General features: G+C 39.9%; 4 protein-coding genes across 5 annotated transcripts; 2 read left to right on the plus strand and 2 right to left on the minus strand.

Annotated features, from left to right (window-relative positions):
- Window positions 1-650: 650 nt before the first annotated feature.
- On the plus strand, window positions 651-3,282 carry LOC9307000 (pyruvate decarboxylase 3). The gene is made up of 5 exons (XM_002870884.2): window positions 651-1,368; window positions 1,460-1,623; window positions 1,697-2,347; window positions 2,554-2,860; window positions 2,949-3,282. The coding sequence occupies exons 1-5, from the start codon at window positions 883-885 to the stop codon at window positions 3,117-3,119; spliced, it is 1,779 nt and encodes a 592-aa protein (XP_002870930.1). The 5' UTR covers window positions 651-882; the 3' UTR covers window positions 3,120-3,282.
- Window positions 3,283-4,580: 1,298 nt separating this feature from the next.
- On the plus strand, window positions 4,581-7,072 carry LOC9307001 (pyruvate decarboxylase 4). The gene is made up of 5 exons (XM_021023610.1): window positions 4,581-5,249; window positions 5,315-5,478; window positions 5,552-6,202; window positions 6,303-6,609; window positions 6,698-7,072. The coding sequence occupies exons 1-5, from the start codon at window positions 4,719-4,721 to the stop codon at window positions 6,866-6,868; spliced, it is 1,824 nt and encodes a 607-aa protein (XP_020879269.1). The 5' UTR covers window positions 4,581-4,718; the 3' UTR covers window positions 6,869-7,072.
- A 1,869-nt stretch (window positions 7,073-8,941) lies between these two features.
- On the minus strand, window positions 8,942-12,117 carry LOC9307002 (transcription factor bHLH140). 2 transcript variants are annotated; one of them, XM_021023251.1, is made up of 7 exons: window positions 11,959-12,117; window positions 11,738-11,850; window positions 10,562-11,433; window positions 10,093-10,445; window positions 9,848-10,008; window positions 9,593-9,763; window positions 8,942-9,422 (listed from the first exon to the last, which is right to left on the minus strand). In XM_021023251.1, the coding sequence occupies exons 1-7, from the start codon at window positions 11,981-11,983 to the stop codon at window positions 9,102-9,104; spliced, it is 2,016 nt and encodes a 671-aa protein (XP_020878910.1). In that variant the 5' UTR covers window positions 11,984-12,117; the 3' UTR covers window positions 8,942-9,101. The 2 variants fall into 2 exon arrangements, with proteins under 2 accessions (XP_020878910.1, XP_020878909.1); XM_021023250.1 differs by having other exon boundaries at window positions 9,848-10,445; window positions 11,959-12,115.
- Window positions 12,118-18,123: 6,006 nt separating this feature from the next.
- LOC110227909 (transcription factor bHLH140) lies at window positions 18,124-19,137 on the minus strand. Its single transcript, XM_021023920.1, has one exon. The coding sequence runs from the start codon at window positions 18,790-18,792 to the stop codon at window positions 18,280-18,282; it is 513 nt and encodes a 170-aa protein (XP_020879579.1). The 5' UTR covers window positions 18,793-19,137; the 3' UTR covers window positions 18,124-18,279.
- Window positions 19,138-19,162: the final 25 nt, after the last annotated feature.

The raw sequence follows: 19,162 nt of genomic DNA on the forward strand, positions 1-19,162 counted from the left end.
CTGAATATGCATGAAGCGTTTGACTTTATAAGAAGCAAGGAAATAAAAGGACTCGAAATCGTGTTAAACATGGCAACATAGACATGTGAAGGATTAGGGTATATTTCGCCATGCATAAAACTAAAACCAATATTGAGAGGGATCAGGATGTCCCTGCGCGCATCAGCATATCACATGTAAATTATTGAATTCTAATATGGATACAAGCCCGCAAGGTGGTGGGCGAGTGGTAGGGCGAGTCCGGCGTTGAGGGTGAAATCCCCGAACCCGGGTTCGATCTTCCTCCCTCGCTGTTATCAACACTTTGTTAGGAAGTCTGGGTTTGGGTTTCGGTCCAGAAAGTTCACCTGGTAGTCTGGTAACATGCGATCCAGCTATCCCCGGGCATTAGTCGGAAAGCATTCAAATTCGGATCAGGCAGTGTGGTAGCCCATTCCTCGGGGTGATAGTGAGTTCACTCTGTAGCACTCCGATGCGTTCCTACCGAGGCTGACCGGATCAGCCGATCGGGTATATCAAAAAAAAAAAAGGATACAAATTTATTTAAGATAAAAGTCGTCTTGAACAATATATACAACTCAGTATTTCTTTATAAACAAATGAAATATATTATTTTCGTTTCGTTGCACGTTGAATTAAAATATGTAAGTCCAGAGAGGAAAATCAGAGGATTAATGCTATGTCTAATTGAACATTTTCTAACATTATAGTATGTATTTTCGTATTAAAAACTATATAAATAGTTAATAAATTTGTAGTGTTTTGTGTTCTAATCTAGTCCGCACATCTATATAATTCACCTTCTAACTGCATTATATATACTACTCATCAAGAAAGAACAAAAAGAGCTTCATAATCATATACTAGCTAGCTAATTTACCAATGGACGTGGGAAGTCTACCAAGTAACTCCGTCGCGACAATCCAAGACTCCGCTCCCACCACCGCAGCCATACTCGGCTCCTCTCAAGCGACTCTCGGACGTCACTTAGCCCGCCGTCTTGTCCAAGCCGGAGTCAGCGATATTTTCTCTGTTCCCGGGGATTTCAACCTATCTCTGCTTGACCAGCTCATCGCCGACCCGGAGCTCAACAACATCGGCTGCTGCAACGAGCTTAACGCCGGTTACGCTGCCGACGGTTACGCTCGATCTCGTGGAGTTGGTGCTTGTGTCGTGACTTTCACCGTTGGTGGACTCAGCGTTTTGAACGCGATCGCTGGTGCATACAGTGAGAATCTGCCAGTGATCTGTATCGTCGGAGGTCCTAACTCCAATGACTTTGGCACAAACCGGATTCTTCATCACACCATTGGTTTACCTGATTTTAGCCAAGAGCTTAGGTGTTTCCAAACTGTTACTTGCTATCAGGTATGTATATATATATTCCAATCTTGATCATCACAAGATTTGTGCGCGAGCGATTTTGACTATCTTTGTGCATTGGTTTCGTTTTTGTCAGGCTGTGGTGAATCATTTGGAGGATGCTCATGAACAAATCGACATGGCGATATCAACAGCTCTGAAAGAAAGCAAGCCTGTGTACATTAGCGTCAGCTGTAACTTAGCTGCAACTCCTCATCCTACATTTGCTCGTTATCCTGTCCCTTTTGACCTAACTCCAAGGTAAATATAGCTGATCAATCCTGATCTCTTCAAGAATCAAGCTCACAAATGTGTGGATTGTTTCTTAAATTAGGTTGAGCAACAAGAATTGTTTAGAAGCTGCGGTGGAAGCAACATTGGAGTTTCTAAACAAGGCGGTGAAGCCCGTCATGGTCGGTGGTCCCAAGTTGCGTGTGGCTAAAGCTAGGGATGCCTTTGTGGAGCTAGCTGATGCTTCAGGCTATCCCCTGGCAGTGATGCCATCTGCAAAAGGCTTTGTACCAGAGGACCATCCTCACTTCATTGGTACTTACTGGGGAGCAGTGAGCACCCTTTTCTGCAATGAGATTGTCGAATCTGCGGATGCTTACATTTTCGCAGGTCCAATATTCAACGACTACAGCTCCGTGGGTTACTCACTTCTCCTCAAGAAAGAAAAAGCCATCATTGTGCATCCTGACCGCGTCGTTGTGGCTAATGGTCCTACGTTTGGTTGCGTTCGGATGAGCGAATTCTTCAGGGAGTTGGCTAAGAGGGTGAAACGTAACGTGACGGCTTATGAGAACTACCATAGGATCTTTGTCCCTGAAGGTAAGCCATTGAAATGCAAATCTAGAGAGGCTCTGAGAATCAACGCAATGTTCCAACACATTCAGAAGATGCTCTCTAGTGAAACTGCTGTGATTGCTGAAACTGGTGATTCTTGGTTCAATTGCCAGAAACTTAGGCTGCCTAAAGGATGTGGGTACGTATCTAGAGAAAGAAATTGAATCTCTTACATTTTAACATTGTTAAAACCTAGAGGTTGCTAGTTCAAGTGACACTTGGTAGGAAACAATATAAAATGCAGTGGTATCCGGCCTGAGAAGATGTATGCACCTCTTAATAATTAAAAATGAAAATAGTGAAACAAACAATAAGATTTGAAAAAAGTTTTTCTCTTTATTGTAGGTACGAGTTTCAAATGCAGTATGGATCAATTGGTTGGTCTGTTGGTGCGACTCTAGGATACGCACAAGCATCACCAAATAAACGAGTGTTGTCTTTCATCGGAGACGGGAGTTTCCAAGTGACGGCTCAGGACGTATCCACGATGATTCGTAACGGACAGAAGACTATCATCTTCCTGATTAACAACGGTGGCTACACCATTGAAGTTGAGATTCATGATGGTCCTTACAATGTGATCAAGAACTGGAACTACACTGGTCTTGTCGATGCCATTCATAACGGTGAAGGCAAATGCTGGACCACAAAGGTAATTGATGATTACAATTGGAAGTCGATATATGAATTTTGGGTTAAAGTAACATTATATTATGATTGTTGTGTGTTTTAATTTGTAGGTGAGATACGAGGAGGAGTTAGTGGAAGCGATTAACACAGCTACATCGGAGAAGAAAGATAGTCTTTGTTTCATTGAAGTGATTGTTCACAAAGATGATACGAGCAAAGAGTTGCTTGAGTGGGGCTCTCGCATCTCAGCTGCTAATGGTCGTCCTCCCAATCCTCAGTAGAAGCAAGAGAAACGAATCTTGAGTGTGGCTCAAGCATCTCTCGTTTATTGGCAATCAAATCACATTGTTACTTGTTTTTCTTTCTCTTATGTCTTAAGTACTGATTTGTTTTCCTACTAGTTTCGAATTTTCGACCGTTGGTTTTAATTGCTTTTGCTTTTAATATCCTTCTAATTAGGGAACCCTTAGAGCAACAGCAACGATGGTTTCTCACACCATCTCTCACCAATAAAATAAAGAAAACAATACGAAAGAGAGGAGAGAGGTAGTTAAACGTTTCTTATAAGAGAAACCCATCACAAACGTTTTTCACAGTTGTCATTCAATCATTGGTCTACTTAAAATACTTTCAATTAAATATTTATAATTTTTGTGTTCACACTTAGATTTGTGTTCACACTTGAGTTTAGATACTGAAGAACTGCGTTGCTGATGCTCTTATCGTGACATAAAAGTTTTCATTATAAACTTCAATATTTGTGCTTTTTCTTAAACGTGAAGTCCGAATAAATCCAACTGATCACTCAATCTAAATATCAAACAATTAAACACCAGAAACTAATCAAAACTTAACAACCAGAAAACCAAAAACCTAAGAACAGAGCTGATTGTTTCTAGAAACTAAATCTGAAACAAAATAATAACTACATATTTTACCCGTTAAAATTAGATTTTCATCATTCTTAAACAAGAAAACAGAATTCCTAAACCGAAACAGGACCGGACGTTATCAAGGAAACAAAGAAGACTCGAAAGGAAACAAAGAAGACTCGAAATGGTGTAAATGGCCAGATTCACATAATTTTATGTTTTATTCCAAACTATTTTTATTTTTTAATTTATGTGAAGAATTAGGCTCTACAATATTTATTCAGCAAGTTTTGTGAAAATATTGATGGAATCAGGATGGAATATTCTAATCTTATTAATGTCTTTACGTGCATCACATGTAAATTTTTGAATTCTAATATGTATACTAACTTCTTATAGGGTAATAAAATTCTTGAACAATACGAATCAGTATTTCTTATATTCTTTTTCGATTCATTGGCACGTAGAATCAATGTAAGTTATATCATTTTTACGAGGGAAAAATCAGAGGATTAATGCTGCATTAATGGTTCATCTTGGTAAACAAGTTCAAAGATACGTATAGTTTATAACAAAAATGAATCTTACCAAATAAATAGCGAAAATGAAAGATCCATGTTATTCTCTAATTTTGAAAATACAATTATTTTCATCATTTTCTAACGTAACATATCTTTTCGTATAAATAATAGCTATAGAAATATTTTATAAAAATTTTAGTACAAAATAAAACATCCGTGTTTCGTGTATATAGTAGTATCTATATATGTAAATTTCCATCTGTAAAATTAAATGTAAGATGACAGCAAATATATTTCATTAAATCTTTAATGCTTTTGGCGCAAGGAAGTCAGAAACCAAAACGTCTGAAACCGCCTGTGCAATTCTCATAGTTATTCTCTCTAATCAACACAACTATATAACCCCATCTAATAATATCATTTTATTATTCATCATCATCATCAAAATAAAACAAGTTTCACATTCTTCATAAAGCATTCCATTCCAATGGACACCAAAATAGGATCCATCGACACGTGTAAGCCAACAACTGGCGACGTCGGAAGTCCCCCAAGCAACGCCGTCGCAACAATCCAAGACTCCGCTCCCACCACCGCAACCTCTCTTGACTCCTCCGAAGCGACTCTCGGACGTCACTTAGCCCGCCGTCTTGTCCAAGCCGGAGTCACCGACATTTTCTCTGTTCCCGGTGATTTTAACCTAACTCTTCTTGACCACCTCATCGCCGAACCAGAGCTCAACAACATCGGATGCTGCAACGAGCTTAACGCCGGTTACGCCGCCGATGGTTACGCTCGATCTCGTGGAGTCGGTGCTTGCGTCGTGACCTTCACCGTTGGTGGACTCAGCGTTTTGAACGCGATCGCAGGTGCATACAGTGAGAATCTGCCAGTGATCTGTATCGTCGGAGGTCCTAACTCCAATGACTTTGGCACAAACCGGATTCTTCATCACACCATTGGTTTACCTGATTTTAGCCAAGAGCTTAGGTGTTTCCAGACTGTTACTTGCTATCAGGTAAAATCCAATCTTGATCATCACATATCTCCTTTGTTAGATTTTGACTATGTGTTTGTTTTCAGGCTGTGGTGAACAATTTGGAGGATGCTCATGAACAGATCGACAAGGCGATATCAACAGCTTTGAAAGAGAGCAAGCCTGTGTACATTAGCATCAGCTGTAACTTAGCTGCGACTCCTCATCCTACATTTGCTCGTGATCCTGTCCCTTTTGCCCTAACTCCAAGGTGATCATTCAAGCATACTCAAAAAAGATGGGTTTGTTTTAGATTTCTCACAAATGTTTGGATTGTTTATTAGGATGAGCAACAAGATGGGTTTAGAAGCTGCGGTGGAAGCAACATTGGAGTTTCTGAACAAGGCAGTGAAGCCAGTTATGGTTGGTGGTCCAAAGTTGCGTGTGGCTAAAGCAAGTGATGCCTTTGTGGAGCTAGCTGATGCTTCAGGCTACCCTCTCGCGGTGATGCCTTCGGCAAAAGGCTTTGTACCAGAGAACCATCCTCACTTCATTGGTACTTACTGGGGAGCAGTGAGCACTCCGTTCTGCTCTGAGATTGTCGAATCTGCAGATGCTTACATTTTCGCAGGTCCAATATTCAACGACTACAGCTCCGTGGGTTACTCACTTCTCCTCAAGAAAGAAAAAGCCATCATTGTGCATCCTGACCGCGTCGTTGTGGCTAATGGTCCTACGTTTGGTTGCGTTCTGATGAGCGATTTCTTTAGGGAATTGGCTAAGAGGGTGAAGCGTAACGAGACCGCTTATGAGAACTACCATAGGATCTTTGTCCCTGAAGGTAAGCCATTGAAATGCAAACCTAGGGAACCTTTGAGAGTCAACGCAATGTTCCAACACATTCAGAAGATGCTCTCTAGTGAAACCGCTGTGATTGCTGAAACTGGTGATTCTTGGTTCAATTGCCAGAAGCTAAAGCTGCCTAAAGGATGTGGGTACGTATCTAGAGAAAGAAACTGAATCTTTTACATTTTAACATTGTGAAAATGGTGAAACAAACACAAGTTTTGAAAAAAGTTGTTCACTTTATTGTAGGTATGAGTTTCAGATGCAGTATGGATCAATTGGCTGGTCTGTTGGTGCGACTTTAGGATATGCACAGGCATCACCAGAGAAGAGAGTGTTGTCTTTCATCGGAGACGGGAGTTTCCAAGTGACTGCTCAGGACATATCTACGATGATTCGTAACGGACAGAAGACGATCATCTTCTTGATTAACAACGGTGGCTACACCATAGAAGTGGAGATTCATGATGGTCCTTACAATGTGATCAAGAACTGGAACTACACTGGTCTTGTCGATGCTATTCATAACGGTGAAGGCAAATGCTGGACCACAAAGGTAATTAATGATTAGTGTTGGAAACTAAACATATGAATTTTTGGTTTAAGTAACATTAATTATATTATGAATGTTGTGTGTTTGGTAGGTGAGATACGAGGAGGAGTTAGTGGAAGCGATTAAGACCGCGACATTGGAGAAGAAAGATAGTCTTTGTTTCATTGAAGTGATTGTTCACAAAGATGATACGAGCAAAGAGTTGCTTGAGTGGGGCTCTCGCGTCGCTGCTGCTAATGGTCGTCCTCCCAATCCCCAGTAGAAGCAAGAGAACCGAATCTTGAGTGTGGCTCAACCATCTGTCGTTTCTTTCCAATTGAATTTTTTATTTCCTCTGTTTTAAGTACTCTGATTTATTTTCCTACTGGCTTCGAATTTTCGACCGTTGGTTTTAATTGCTTTTAGACCTCTCCGGTTAGTACCATTGATGGTGAAATAAAATTTCTTTTTCCATGATAAACTTCAATATTTGTGCTTGTTCTTAAATCTACATATACATTTTTATAGTACATTTTTGTTTTAATTCTTTTGGATCCGGGTTTGACCCGGTTTTAGTTTATTCGGATCTTGGATAAGCAATTTTAGAGATGTTGTCTTAATTTCAAACTGATAAATGAAGTCATGTTATCTTTAATTCATCTACATATTCTTATACTATTTCCATATTAATCATCTCCGAATACTTAGCATTTACCATTCGCAGAATTCAGTTTGTTATTATTACCTAAACTAATTGCCACATTAATCGTAACTTAATAACTTTATTCTCTAATTGATTTCGAATATATTCACAATCTAAACTAATTAATATCACATATCTTATCTCATATATTGTTCCTTTAAATTCTACTATACAATCTTTTAAACAATTCAAAGAAAGAGTGGTTGGATTAAAATCCAAACTAAAAACAAAACAAAATCACAAAAATCATTTTAAATCTTTTCATATTAACTTTACATAAAACACTAACATTTCTTTTTAACAGATCAATTAGCAATAATCACATTGATCTTAATTCATTAATTATTTGCCTAAACAACTAACTGAATTTTATACAACTGTTATAAAAATTTTAGGAAAAATTAATCACTTACTATAAATACATTTTAAAAACGTTTAATGCTCAAATCTTTAGTTAAGATTTTGGAAAGAATAATAATTTGAAAATCAATTTCTACTTAGTTTAGCAAATAATTTATTTTTATTCATTGACATAAATATAGATTACTTAAAATAGATCGTAACAATATTTAATTTGATTTGTTTATTTAATTTCACCCATATAATTCTTAATTTAATTTGTTTATTTTTTCTTGCAGGAAAGTAGAAGTTTATAGCAATCCTTTTTTGATTTGATCTCATTTTTACTACTTAAGCAAGGATCAACAATAGGAATGTTTTAAAAACAAAATATATATGTAATTTGATCACATTTATATAATAATTTTATGAATTTACTTAGAAAAAGTTTAACTTTATTAAACGTTTTAAATATGTATAATATTAAAACTTTTATGAAGTTTCAATATTATAATTATTTGAATTTTATAAGAATTTATAAAAAGTTTAAATATTATAAATATTTATAAAAGATATTAATACAGGACAGTATACTACGGGTGAAATCCTAAATATAACAATCAAAATACAATTATGAAGTTTGGGTCGATATTAAAACTTTTATGAAGTTTCAACTATTATAAATATTTGAACTTTATACGAATTTATAAGAAGTTTAAATATTATAAATATTTATAAAAAATATTAATACGAGACGGTATACTACGGGTGAAATCCTAAATATAACAATCAAAATATAATTATGAAGTTTGGGTTGATATTAAAACTTTTATGAAGTTTCAAGTATTATAAATATTTGAACTTTATAATAAAATGACAAAATGACGTTTAATTTCACGGGACAGAGTTATATGATGAGACGGGTTTTGGTCGATATTAATATGAGATGATATACTACGGGTAAAATCCTAGAATTAACAATCTAAATACAATTATACAATCTTAAACACTAAACAAAACAAGACAAACAATATTAATAAAATAAATACAATTTAAAATTTCTAATTATTAGTTATAAAATATTGTCCCAAGGTGTACTATACAGTAGCATATATTTATAGATCATCTTAAAAAAATATTCAATTTTTTTATTTAATAACAATATAGACCCGCGGTGTACCGCGGGTTAACATCTAGTGTAAAGTCATTTGACATTTAAAAACCTATTTGAGTTTTTTTTTTTTTTTTTTTTCAATTTTTAACTGTCTTCTTGCCATATATCTCAAGAACAATCAAAAACTTAATAACCAGAAAAACAAAAACCTAATTCGATTGAGAATAGGCGATGCATCGTGGTAAAAGTCTTGTAGAGATTTTTCCATCTCTCACCCGTTCAAATTAGATTTTCATAATTCTTAAAACCAAAAAATATAATCTCTAACCGAAATAGAACCAGTCGTTATACGTAGCTAAGTCACTGCCTCACTGGTCGAGCCACAAGGCGATTGTTTTGGAGTAGATGGTCAGGAAACTGAGAACGACAGTTTCTAACATGTGATTTGAGTTTGGGAATATTTGGGTGTGCGCTTCTACACCGATTGCAACGCAGCTCACCTTTCAACAGATCTTCGCTCGCCACATTGGCCTTGCCTTGGCTCTTGACCTCTTCAAGTACATCAACTGAGTCACGAAAGAACGAGGATGTGAAAGAGTTCCAGTGTTTCTTGTTCTTCAAACTATCTGAATCAAAGTCTTGGCTTATAACGTGTAAATGTAGTTGTCGCATCGACGGAACCTGAAAGACAAAACTCAATGTATGTTAAACATACCAATTTCAATGATTTTGCTACTGAACTCTTAGCTTTAAGCTCTAAAACGAGTAACAGAAAGTGCACATCCGAAGTTTAAACTCAGGGGAAACAGAAAATTCATTAGTGCTCTGAATGTAAAGGCTGACTTAAGTACCGAGTGATATCCAAGGCGGAAGATAAGAGATGCATCCTCGTTCTGGAATCTATCTACCCATTTCAGACCAACATTGTGCATTTCCTGCAGAAGTTGAAGATTCTCTTTGCGAACATCTTCTAGCCCATCTAGACTCTCCTGTCTCGCCAGTACTAGCACGTGTTTCCGCGCCTAAACCCAATTGATAAATCTTGTTTGTCATCTGTCTCACAGAAGAAAGATATTATATTTATAAATCAGCATCAACACCTTTACCTTTGGGTACTGGTCGTTTATCACAACGATGTTGTCTGAAAATTCTAGCACGACATTCTCGTGTCTCTCTGGGTGCATCGCGATGCTGTGGAGAGCCAATGCCCATGTGCTCCACCCTTTACTCATCTTCTTTCCACTGTCTCTTGTATCCTCCAGAGACCCTGATTCCAAATTATTAGTTACGGCCTTATCTTGTGATCCTTTGTACTTTTTGTTTCTCTCAGAGTCTTCCTTAATATCCTCACCAGAATCTGACAACGCTGTTTGATTGCTTCGTTTAGGCAACTTTGATTGATCCTGTACTACTGATAGAAAACCTTCAAATAGAGATGTGTAAGCCTCCCGGAGAGTTTTGCACCCCTTGGTGTAGTCGTTGTTAAGGTTGTCTGGTCGGTTTGGGTTCATGTTTGGTCCTAGAACATGTATGACATGTGTAATTCCTTCTGCATTGTGTAATGGACAAGTAGAAGGAAGAGGAACTACCGCGGCTTTTCCAGGAAGAAGAGTGTTTGCTCGTACTCTTGTCGCAGCCTCAAGATCTGGACCAGCAGCTTTGAATATTGCTGCATTCACACCTCCACCTCCAGGTTTAAGCCGCCTGCACATTTAGCTTACAAAATTAGCTATCCAGACTCCAGTGAAGATGTATATACTTAATTTTAGTCGATAAGTTGGTTCATTTTACTGAAGAGCAAGAAAAATATGGAACCTTACCAGTTAGTAGCATTAGCTATAACATTGCAGTGTAGACCACCTTCGGAACGAAGCTTAGTTATGTCCCCGACAAATGTGAAGAATCTCGCTGAGTCAATGTTCTTCTGAGCAGCCTTAGCTTTGACCAGAGACAGAATCTTTGACCCTTGGCTCAAGTCTACCAAGACAAGACGTGCAGTCCCAAGTTTAGGCAAGAATTCCTCTGCTTTCTCGACAATGATATCAGATGCCTTTTCAAGATCAAACTGAAAATCCGCAGTCGAAATGGATGGGAAAGCCAGTGTAGGAACAATATCAGCAGAACCAAGCTTGGCTGGCGAAACTCTAACATTTCTAGTCTTTTCATTATCGTTTTGTGTTGCGTTAGCAGCTTCATTAGAAGATGAACCAGGCAGAGCATTGACTTTCTTAAAGAACTTCATTATACCGGGTTGGCTTTTAGTGTCTGATTTTTTTTCGCCAAAACAGCCAGAAGGAAGATTATCCATTGGACCAAGCTTGTTGTATGTGTTACTAGCATTTTCAACATCCGCGTCGTTGTAACAAAACATAATCCGAGAAAACCCTTCATTCACCTTCGGAAGTTCCTTACTCTGAAGCATCTTATTCACAACAGCTGCAGCTCGTCCCCCTTGTAGATTTCCTTCATGACCAGTTCTTTTGACTGATCTAGATATACAAACCTGAGCAGAAAGCTCCAGAACCACTGCATGAACTTCAATGCCAGGACCACCGAGCTTAATAAACTCCGAGCGTTGCTCCCTGTCAAGATTGCATCTGTCTATAAAGACGCTCTTTCCTTCCCTAAGGGATTCTGTTGCCATCTTTAAACACTGAGCCTTTGTTCCAGCTTTCCCATTGTTAATAATGTCCTGAAATAAGTTAGAAACAAATTAAATCTAAGCCAACACAAAAATCTTAAATTGATAGCAACCAAATTTCTTATGAGAACCACCATGCTCTAATGGTAAAGATTTGTTCTGTGAGTAGAGGTAGCAGAAAGTTTTGTAATTTAATAAGTTCATCCAATAATCTAAAGAGAACTAGATTCTCACTTCAGGTCAGCATACGAAAAACTCTCACCAACCCAAATACTTTAGTCTCGTTGAGGAATTTCATCAGTCAGCTTGTGTGCAATATAAAACAATCGATAGATAGTGAGAAAAAAAGAGAGACCTGGCAGATACGAGACCAAGGGCGGTGAGAGGAACGCATTACAGTGTCACAAAACGTCGATTTGCAGCTTCCTGGCGGACCAATCAGAAGAACCACTATCTGCTTCGCTTTCTCTGTTCCAATTTCAGCCATTTTCGCCGTATAATCATTAGAAAAGCTTTACTTTTTTAAACAATACGGAAATTGAAGGTGAATTGATTCAGGAAAGGTTTGATTTTTACCAGATTCTTCAATTTTCACTTCCATTTTCTCTCGGTGATCGGAGTCGTTGATCGGAGAACCAGTTTCTCTGTTTCTCCAATTTCTCGTGTGACACGCGTGTGTTTGGAATACGTGGCGTCTTCGCACAATTGAAACGACGTGTTGTTTCCCAATTGAAAACAAAAACGCTTGTTTGTATTTTTTTGTGTTAAGGTAATGAAAAAAGGTAGTGTAAGAAAATGTTGACATGTTTTAGATTTTTTGTATTTTTTTGTATTCACCCAAAAAAAAATTGCAGCCTACCAAAAAAAAAAAAAAAAATGCAGCCTGGATTCATAATATTTACTTGCCTAAAAAAACTCAAAAACGATAATTCTATATCTACTTAAGTCCATAATATAGTACGCCTGGATTCACTAATTTCCCACAATTTGTATATATATAGTTATATACCCTCATTTTTCGTGTTTCCAAATGATTCATATGTGATATGTCGATACAAATGACATGATGCCAATTGATATTAAGATTAATTGATTTGACGAGAGTTCTAAGAAATGAGAAAGAAAGAAAAAAAAACATTACAGAAAGTCGTTCTTATTTTTAAATGCATCCAGACAATACTAGGTTATTTTTAAATCCAGACAATACTTATTTTTAAATGATTGAAAGTCGTACTTTCAATCATGTTTTGAGAAAAAAAAAAAAAAAAAAAAAAAAAGCTCAACCCCAAAACTCGGCGTCTCTCGGCGGGCACAGTGTCTGCTTTTTCCCATCTTCTCCGGCGTCGGCCTCGGCGTCGGAGCTCTGCTCTCTCTTTTTCTTCAGGCCCTCCTCTCCTCATGAGGAAGAAAAACTCTTCTAAAAAGAAATCGCCGCCCTCTGCGGTTGCTCAAAAATCTCTCTCGCCTCCGCTCCGGGTTTCCGATGCCGCTGCTCCGGCCACTGTCTCACCGACGGTTGCTGCCTCAACTCCGGTTACCCCAGCGTCTCCTCCCGCCCAAGGCCCTTGCAAGGCTCCTCTCCCAGCTCCAGATCTAAGCACCTCTGCTTCAGATCTGCGGTCTTCTGGTCCAAATTCTGCGAAAGCTGCGACCGCGGCTGACCCAGCTTCTTCTTCTTCCAACGAAACGCCATGGTTAGGCCTCTTCAAAGCTTCTCCACACCGTCTCTCAAAGAAAGGAACAGCCTTCACCCTCCCATCGGGTGAGGCCTGTGTTTTGATCCCGAATTCGGTTATTGAAAATAACTCCAAGGCCTGGGAATGTTTCGTCCTCGGGCAGTTCTATTCCGATCCACCGGCGCAGGGTACTATTCACGCTATTGTCAACGGAATCTGGAGTCGATTTCATCGCGATATCAGCGTGAGTAAAATGGAGGGCAACTCTTTCTTGTTTCGAATTCCAAACGCTGCTACAAGGAACCGTGTTCTCCGTCAGGGGCTTTGGCAAATTGAAGGACAAACCATGTTTGTGGCTAATTGGCAACCTGGCCCCATTCCTCAAAAGCCTGAGCTCTCTTTAGCCCCAGTTTGGCTTGAATTGAGAAACGTTCCTTTCCAGTTTTTCAACGAGGAGGGGTTTGAGTATATAGCTGGACTTGTTGGTGAGCCTAAGGGCCTCCATCCAAGCACCGCAAATCTGACAAACCTGGATGTCGCCAAAGTGCTAACGCTTATCGATCCGAGAAAGCCATTACCAGAAGCCGTCAATGTGCAGTTTCAATCCGGAGAAATCAGTCGTGTGCTTGTTTCAAGTCCATGGATGCCCCCGGTCTGTTCCTTTTGCAAAGAAGTGGGTCACAGCTTAAAAAAATGCAAGGTTGCGCCTGTGACTTGTTCTATCTGCAATTCTACTTGCCACGATTCTGCTGACTGCCCTAGAGGAAAGGCCAAAGCTCCTAAGAAGGCACGCAAGCCCCAGCTAAAAGTTGCTTCCATTGGGACTCCTTCTTCTGTAGTTCTTCCTCACAGCTTACCTCCTCACTCTGCTAAGGGAAAGGGAAAAGCTGTTGAGGCTGCAGTCTCTTTGCCCCCCCCAGTTTGGCAAAAGAAGATGACTCAACCTCAAATCCATGTCCAGGAGACTCCTCCAAGTACTTCTGAATGGATTCAAGTTAAGCCAAGATCCGCTCTAAAGATTCCCGCGGTTGACGGTGCTTCCACCTCCTCTGCTTCTAAGGGACAATTGCCCATTAATATTGGTCCAGTTAAGCTCCACTCTGATCAGGTCTCTTCTGAAGCTAAGAGTCTTGCCTCAGATTCCTCGGATGTTCAGTCCTCTGAGGATGGAGTTGATCCAGATTTTGATGATGCTCAGTTTTTGAAGATGTTCTCACAGAGACAACAGAGATTTGCGCGGGGCAAGGGCCCCAAACCAAACTGATCAATGTGTATAGACACTTTTTGCTGGAATGTGAGAGGATTTAATAAATCAAGTCATAGAAGAGGTTTCAGAGATTGGTTTAGAGTTAACCAACCTCTTTTTGGTAGTCTCATCGAGACTCACGTCAAACAGGCTAAGCAACACAAATTCCTATCTGCTATTATGCCTGGTTGGCTTTTTGACAACAACTATACGTTTTCTGAGTTGGGGAAGATTTGGTTAATGTGGCATCCGAGTGTCAAGATGTCCATCATTAATAAATCTCTCCAAATGGTGACATGTGCTGTTCTGCTGCCGGATGCACAGTCTGAGATAGTTGTTTCTTTTGTCTACGCAGCTAATGAGGAATCTGTTAAGAGGGAGCTTTGGTTAGAGATCATTTCCACTTCTACTCTTTCCAGTGTGGTGGGGAAACCATGGGCTCTTCTTGGTGATTTTAATCAGGCGCTCTGTCCTCTTGACTTTTCCTCCTCCCTAAATCCAAACACTGATCTGTCCACGAGACTGTTCCAAGATTGTTTGCTTGATGCTGATGTTTCTGATCTAACCTACAGAGGCTGCACTTATACTTGGTGGAATAAGCAATCTGCTAACCCCCTTGCCAAAAAGTTGGATAGAATTCTTGTTAATGAAAATTGGCATTTGATGTTCCCAAGCTCTTTTGGTTATTTTGGGGATCCTGCTTTCTCTGATCACGCCTCTTGCTGCATTACGCTTAATCCGGCTATTCAGAGACAGAAAAAGACCTTCAGATTTCAGAATCTCCTGCTGCAAAATCCTTCCTTTCTGCCTCTTATTGCTCATAATTGGTTCAGCTTCAACTTTGTAGGCTCGGCGATGTTCATCTTATCAAAAAAGCTCAAGGCTCTGAAAGGTTCTATAAGAGCGTTTAGCAAGGACAACTACTCTAATTTAGAGAAAAGGGTAAAAGAAGCTCAAGAAGAGGTTGTTCTTCTCCAACGGCAATTGCTCACTAATCCAAATCCTTCCATTGCTGCTTCGGAGAGGACTGCTAACTCCAAATGGCAAACTCTTCTACATGCTGAGGAATCTTTCTTTTGCCAACGGTCTTCTGTCACTTGGCTCAGAGAAGGGGATCTTAACACAGCCTATTTTCATCGTATGACTGCTGCCAGACAAGCTATTAACCACATTCATTTTCTTGTGGACAGCCATGGTTCAAGAATTGATTCCCAAGTTCATATCCAGAATCACTGTGTTGAGTATTTTGAGAACCTTCTTGGGGGTCCGGAGCAGCCTCCGCAGTTTGATCCTGCAGACATCTCTTCTCTTCTTAAGTTTAGGTGCTCTCATTCTCAGCATCTTGCGCTGGGTAAACAGTTTTCTCCTGAGGACATCAAGGCTGCAATGTTTTCTCTCCCCAGGAATAAGACTTCTGGCCCTGATGGTTATTCTGCGGAGTTTTTCAAAAGCTGCTGGAATGTTATTGGTCCAGAAGTTGTTGAAGCTGTGAGTGAATTTTTCAAGTCTGGGAAAATGCTAAATCAATGGAATGCAACAACCATTGTTCTTATCCCGAAGATTCCCAACGCTTCCTCCACTTCAGATTTCAGACCCATCTCTCTGTGCAACTCTATTTATAAAGTGATTTCTAAGCTGTTGGCAGGAAGACTTCAGGTTCTGCTTCCCTCTGTTATCTCAAATGCTCAATCCGCATTTATTCCAGGAAGGCTCCTTGCAGAGAATGTCCTATTGGCTACTGAGCTGGTTAATGGATATGGCAGGAAAAATGTGGGACCAAGGGGAATGCTTAAGGTCGATTTAAGAAAGGCCTTTGATTCAGTGAATTGGTGCTTCATCATTGCTATTATGCGTGCTCTGAACTTTCCGGAGAATTTTATTGGATGGATCAACCAATGTATTTCGACCCCTCAGTTTTCTGTTGCTGTGAATGGTCACACTTCTGGTTATTTCAAGAGTTCAAAGGGGCTAAGGCAGGGAGACCCAATCTCTCCATACTTATTTGTCTTGGCCATGGAAGTGTTCAGCAGCCTCATGAGCTCTTCATTTGCTGCTGGTTTCATCGTGCACCATCCAAAGACTAAAGAGCTGGATATCACTCATCTCATGTTCGCGGATGACGTTATGGTGTTCTTTGATGGCTCCTCCATGTCTCTTCAGGGAATCTCTGATACCATGGATCTTTTTGCTAGCTGGTCTGGACTGGTTATGAATTGTGCTAAAACCCAAGTTTTCACTGCCGGTTTGGAACCTGCTGAATCCTCAGCCATTGCTAACTCTGGATTCTCCATTGGTTCTATGCCAATTCGCTACTTGGGACTCCCTCTAATGAGTAGAAAACTCAGAATCTCCGAATATTCATCTCTTATTGAGAAGATGGTTAAAAGATTCAAATCCTGGGCTGCCTCTTCTTTGTCCTATGCTGGGAGACTTCTACTGATTAAATCAGTCATCTATGGGCTTGTCACGTTCTGGTCCTCTACTTTTATGCTACCAAAAGCTTGCATCAAGAAGATGGAGTCTCTTTGTGCACGATTCCTTTGGTCTGGTTCCATTGACAGTTCCAGGGGAGCTAAGGTTGCTTGGGCAGCAGTTTGCTATCCAAAGGATGAAGGAGGTCTTGGTTTGAGACGAATGAGCACTTGGAACTCTACCTTGTGTTTAAAACTGGTCTGGCTGCTGTTCGCTGGCAGCGGCTCTCTTTGGGTGGCTTGGCACCATCATCATCATATCAAAGGTAAAAGTTTCTGGTCTCTAAAGCCTTCTGCCTCTGATTCTTGGAACTGGAGATCCTTGCTTTTGCTGCGTCCTCTTGCAGAGAAATTTTTGACCTGCAACATAAGGAATGGAAAGAATGGTAGTTTCTGGCTTGATAACTGGCACCCGCTTGGCACTCTCATCAAGTTTGCTGGCCAGCAGGGTCCCGGAAAACTCAGAATTCCACTACTCTCTTCAGTGGCTGACGCTTTCGCAAATTACTCTGCGAGAATACCGAGACTCTGCTCTCCACAAATTGTGGCTGTTCATGATCTGCTCTCCACTGTCCACTTGACTGACGATGAGGAGGACCATGATTTCTACAGTTGGTTGGGACGTGATTCAAACCTCATAAAGTTCCCAACTGCAGAGACTTGGGATAGTTTAAGACTAAAAGCTCCTGCCAAGGCTTGGTCATCCTCTGTTTGGTACAAAGGAGCCACACCTAAGCATGCCTTTAACATGTGGCTAGCTCAACTTGACAGGCTACCAACTAGAGACCGTCTTATTGCTTGGGGCATGCCGATCTCTCCCGCCTGCTGCATTTGTTCTCAATTTGCTGAATCTAGAGATCACCTTTTTCTTAGGTGTGTGTTCAGCGAGCAGATTTGGAAGCTTATTCTCCTACGACTAAACCTGTCTCCTTGCACTTTCTATACTTGGTCTTCTCTTCTTGTGTGGACACGGCTCAGCTCTACCACTGCTCCCACGGTTCTAAGGAAGTTGGTGGCTCAGGCTGCGATTTACCATATATGGAAGCAGAGGAACAATCTTCTTCATAATCAAGTCTCAATCCCGGCCTCTACTGTCTTCATGACCTTGGAGAAGGAGATCAGAAACACGATCACTGCTAGAAAGAACAGACGGGTCTTTCGCAACTTAATGATCCTTTGGATTCGATAATGCGTTGTTTGACACCCATCGCTTTGTTTTTTTATTATGTAACCCTTGTTTTTTATTTCTTTTTTGGCAAGGTTACATTCACTTAGGTTATGCTTTCATTGTAGAACCTCACCTCTTCATATTATATGATATTCACATTCCTATCAAAAAAAAAATACTAGGTTAATTAGTCTCATTCTCATATAGATATATGTTACATTATCTAAAATTAAATGCACATATATAGTTCAAATTATATACGCATTTAATTTTTAAACTAAAGTTACTAAAGATTGCGACAATATGTAAATCATATCATGTTGCATATGGCAACGACTAAGACGAGTCACGTTCTTGCTCATCATGAGCCGAACCAAACCACGGCGTATTCTCCGAGTCCATAACCGTAAGTGGCATGCCTTGTGAATTTGTCTCCACTATAGGGGCATAATCGTCATCATAACCAAATAGTTTTGGTCCAAATTCTCCGGCGCCGGGAGAGTAACAAGATGACGTAGTTTCGTGGTTGTTTAGGAAGAGAAGCATGTTTTGGTGAAACCAGATCTGAGCCTTCAAGAACTTGACGTACCTAATGGCTTCTTCAAGCATAGAGACAGTGTCCATCTTCGCACCACCAGGGACCATGCTTTGTAGAATCTTGAAACGCTCGCTGATTCGGTGCCGTCTCTCACGAGCCGCCACGCTCTGAGGGTCCGTTGATAACGTGGACGTTGATCTTGACCGTTTTGTGTTTCCGGTTTCGCTCTTGTGACCGTGCAAAGAAGAAGAGGATGAGGAAGTGGCGGATGATGAATTAGGGTTTTGGCCACGAAGATTAAAATCATCCATTGTGATTGTCGTGGTTTATAATTATTACGTAGTATGCTTATACATATATATAGTTACATCCGAAATGGTTTAGTGGTAACGTTGGTTTATGACTTTATTCTAAAAAGATCTCAAGAGCACGTGGGGCTCCGGATTTCACGTAGTAGTGGGGTTCGGTGAAAACATTGGACTAAAGTGCAGACGAAAAACAAAGCCCTAATCATTTCTTACAACTCAAACTCTACGTACTGTCTTCTCAAACAACCACCTTCATTGCACATTACCCACGTTTATGTACAGTACTTGTCCCAATCCATATTTGATATAATATCTTCGTTCTTCCCTCATAGTCCAATACAAATTCTATCATCGATCCCTAAAAACTATATGC

Source organism: Arabidopsis lyrata, assembly GCF_000004255.2.
Source record: "Arabidopsis lyrata subsp. lyrata unplaced genomic scaffold ARALYscaffold_6, whole genome shotgun sequence".
NCBI lineage: Eukaryota > Viridiplantae > Streptophyta > Magnoliopsida > Brassicales > Brassicaceae > Arabidopsis > Arabidopsis lyrata.

Bases quoted from the DNA above. Each gene is read 5' to 3' on its own strand.
- LOC9307000 (XM_002870884.2), top strand. From the start codon at position 883: ATGGACGTGGGAAGTCTACCAAGTAACTCCGTCGCGACAATCCAAGAC. The intron at 1,624-1,696 runs GTAAATATAGCT...TTCTTAAATTAG, and splicing joins CCTTTTGACCTAACTCCAAG to GTTGAGCAACAAGAATTGTT. The intron at 2,348-2,553 runs GTACGTATCTAG...TCTTTATTGTAG, and splicing joins AGGCTGCCTAAAGGATGTGG to GTACGAGTTTCAAATGCAGT.
- LOC9307001 (XM_021023610.1), top strand. From the start codon at position 4,719: ATGGACACCAAAATAGGATCCATCGACACGTGTAAGCCAACAACTGGC. The intron at 5,250-5,314 runs GTAAAATCCAAT...GTTTGTTTTCAG, and splicing joins AGACTGTTACTTGCTATCAG to GCTGTGGTGAACAATTTGGA. The intron at 5,479-5,551 runs GTGATCATTCAA...ATTGTTTATTAG, and splicing joins CCTTTTGCCCTAACTCCAAG to GATGAGCAACAAGATGGGTT.
- LOC9307002 (XM_021023250.1), bottom strand. From the start codon at position 11,983: ATGGAAGTGAAAATTGAAGAATCTG. The intron at 11,851-11,958 runs GTAAAAATCAAA...AAATTGGAACAG, and splicing joins AGTGAAAATTGAAGAATCTG to AGAAAGCGAAGCAGATAGTG. The intron at 9,423-9,592 runs GTACTTAAGTCA...TTTGTCTTTCAG, and splicing joins TCCGCCTTGGATATCACTCG to GTTCCGTCGATGCGACAACT.
- LOC110227909 (XM_021023920.1), bottom strand. From the start codon at position 18,792: ATGGATGATTTTAATCTTCGTGGCCAAAACCCTAATTCATCATCCGCC.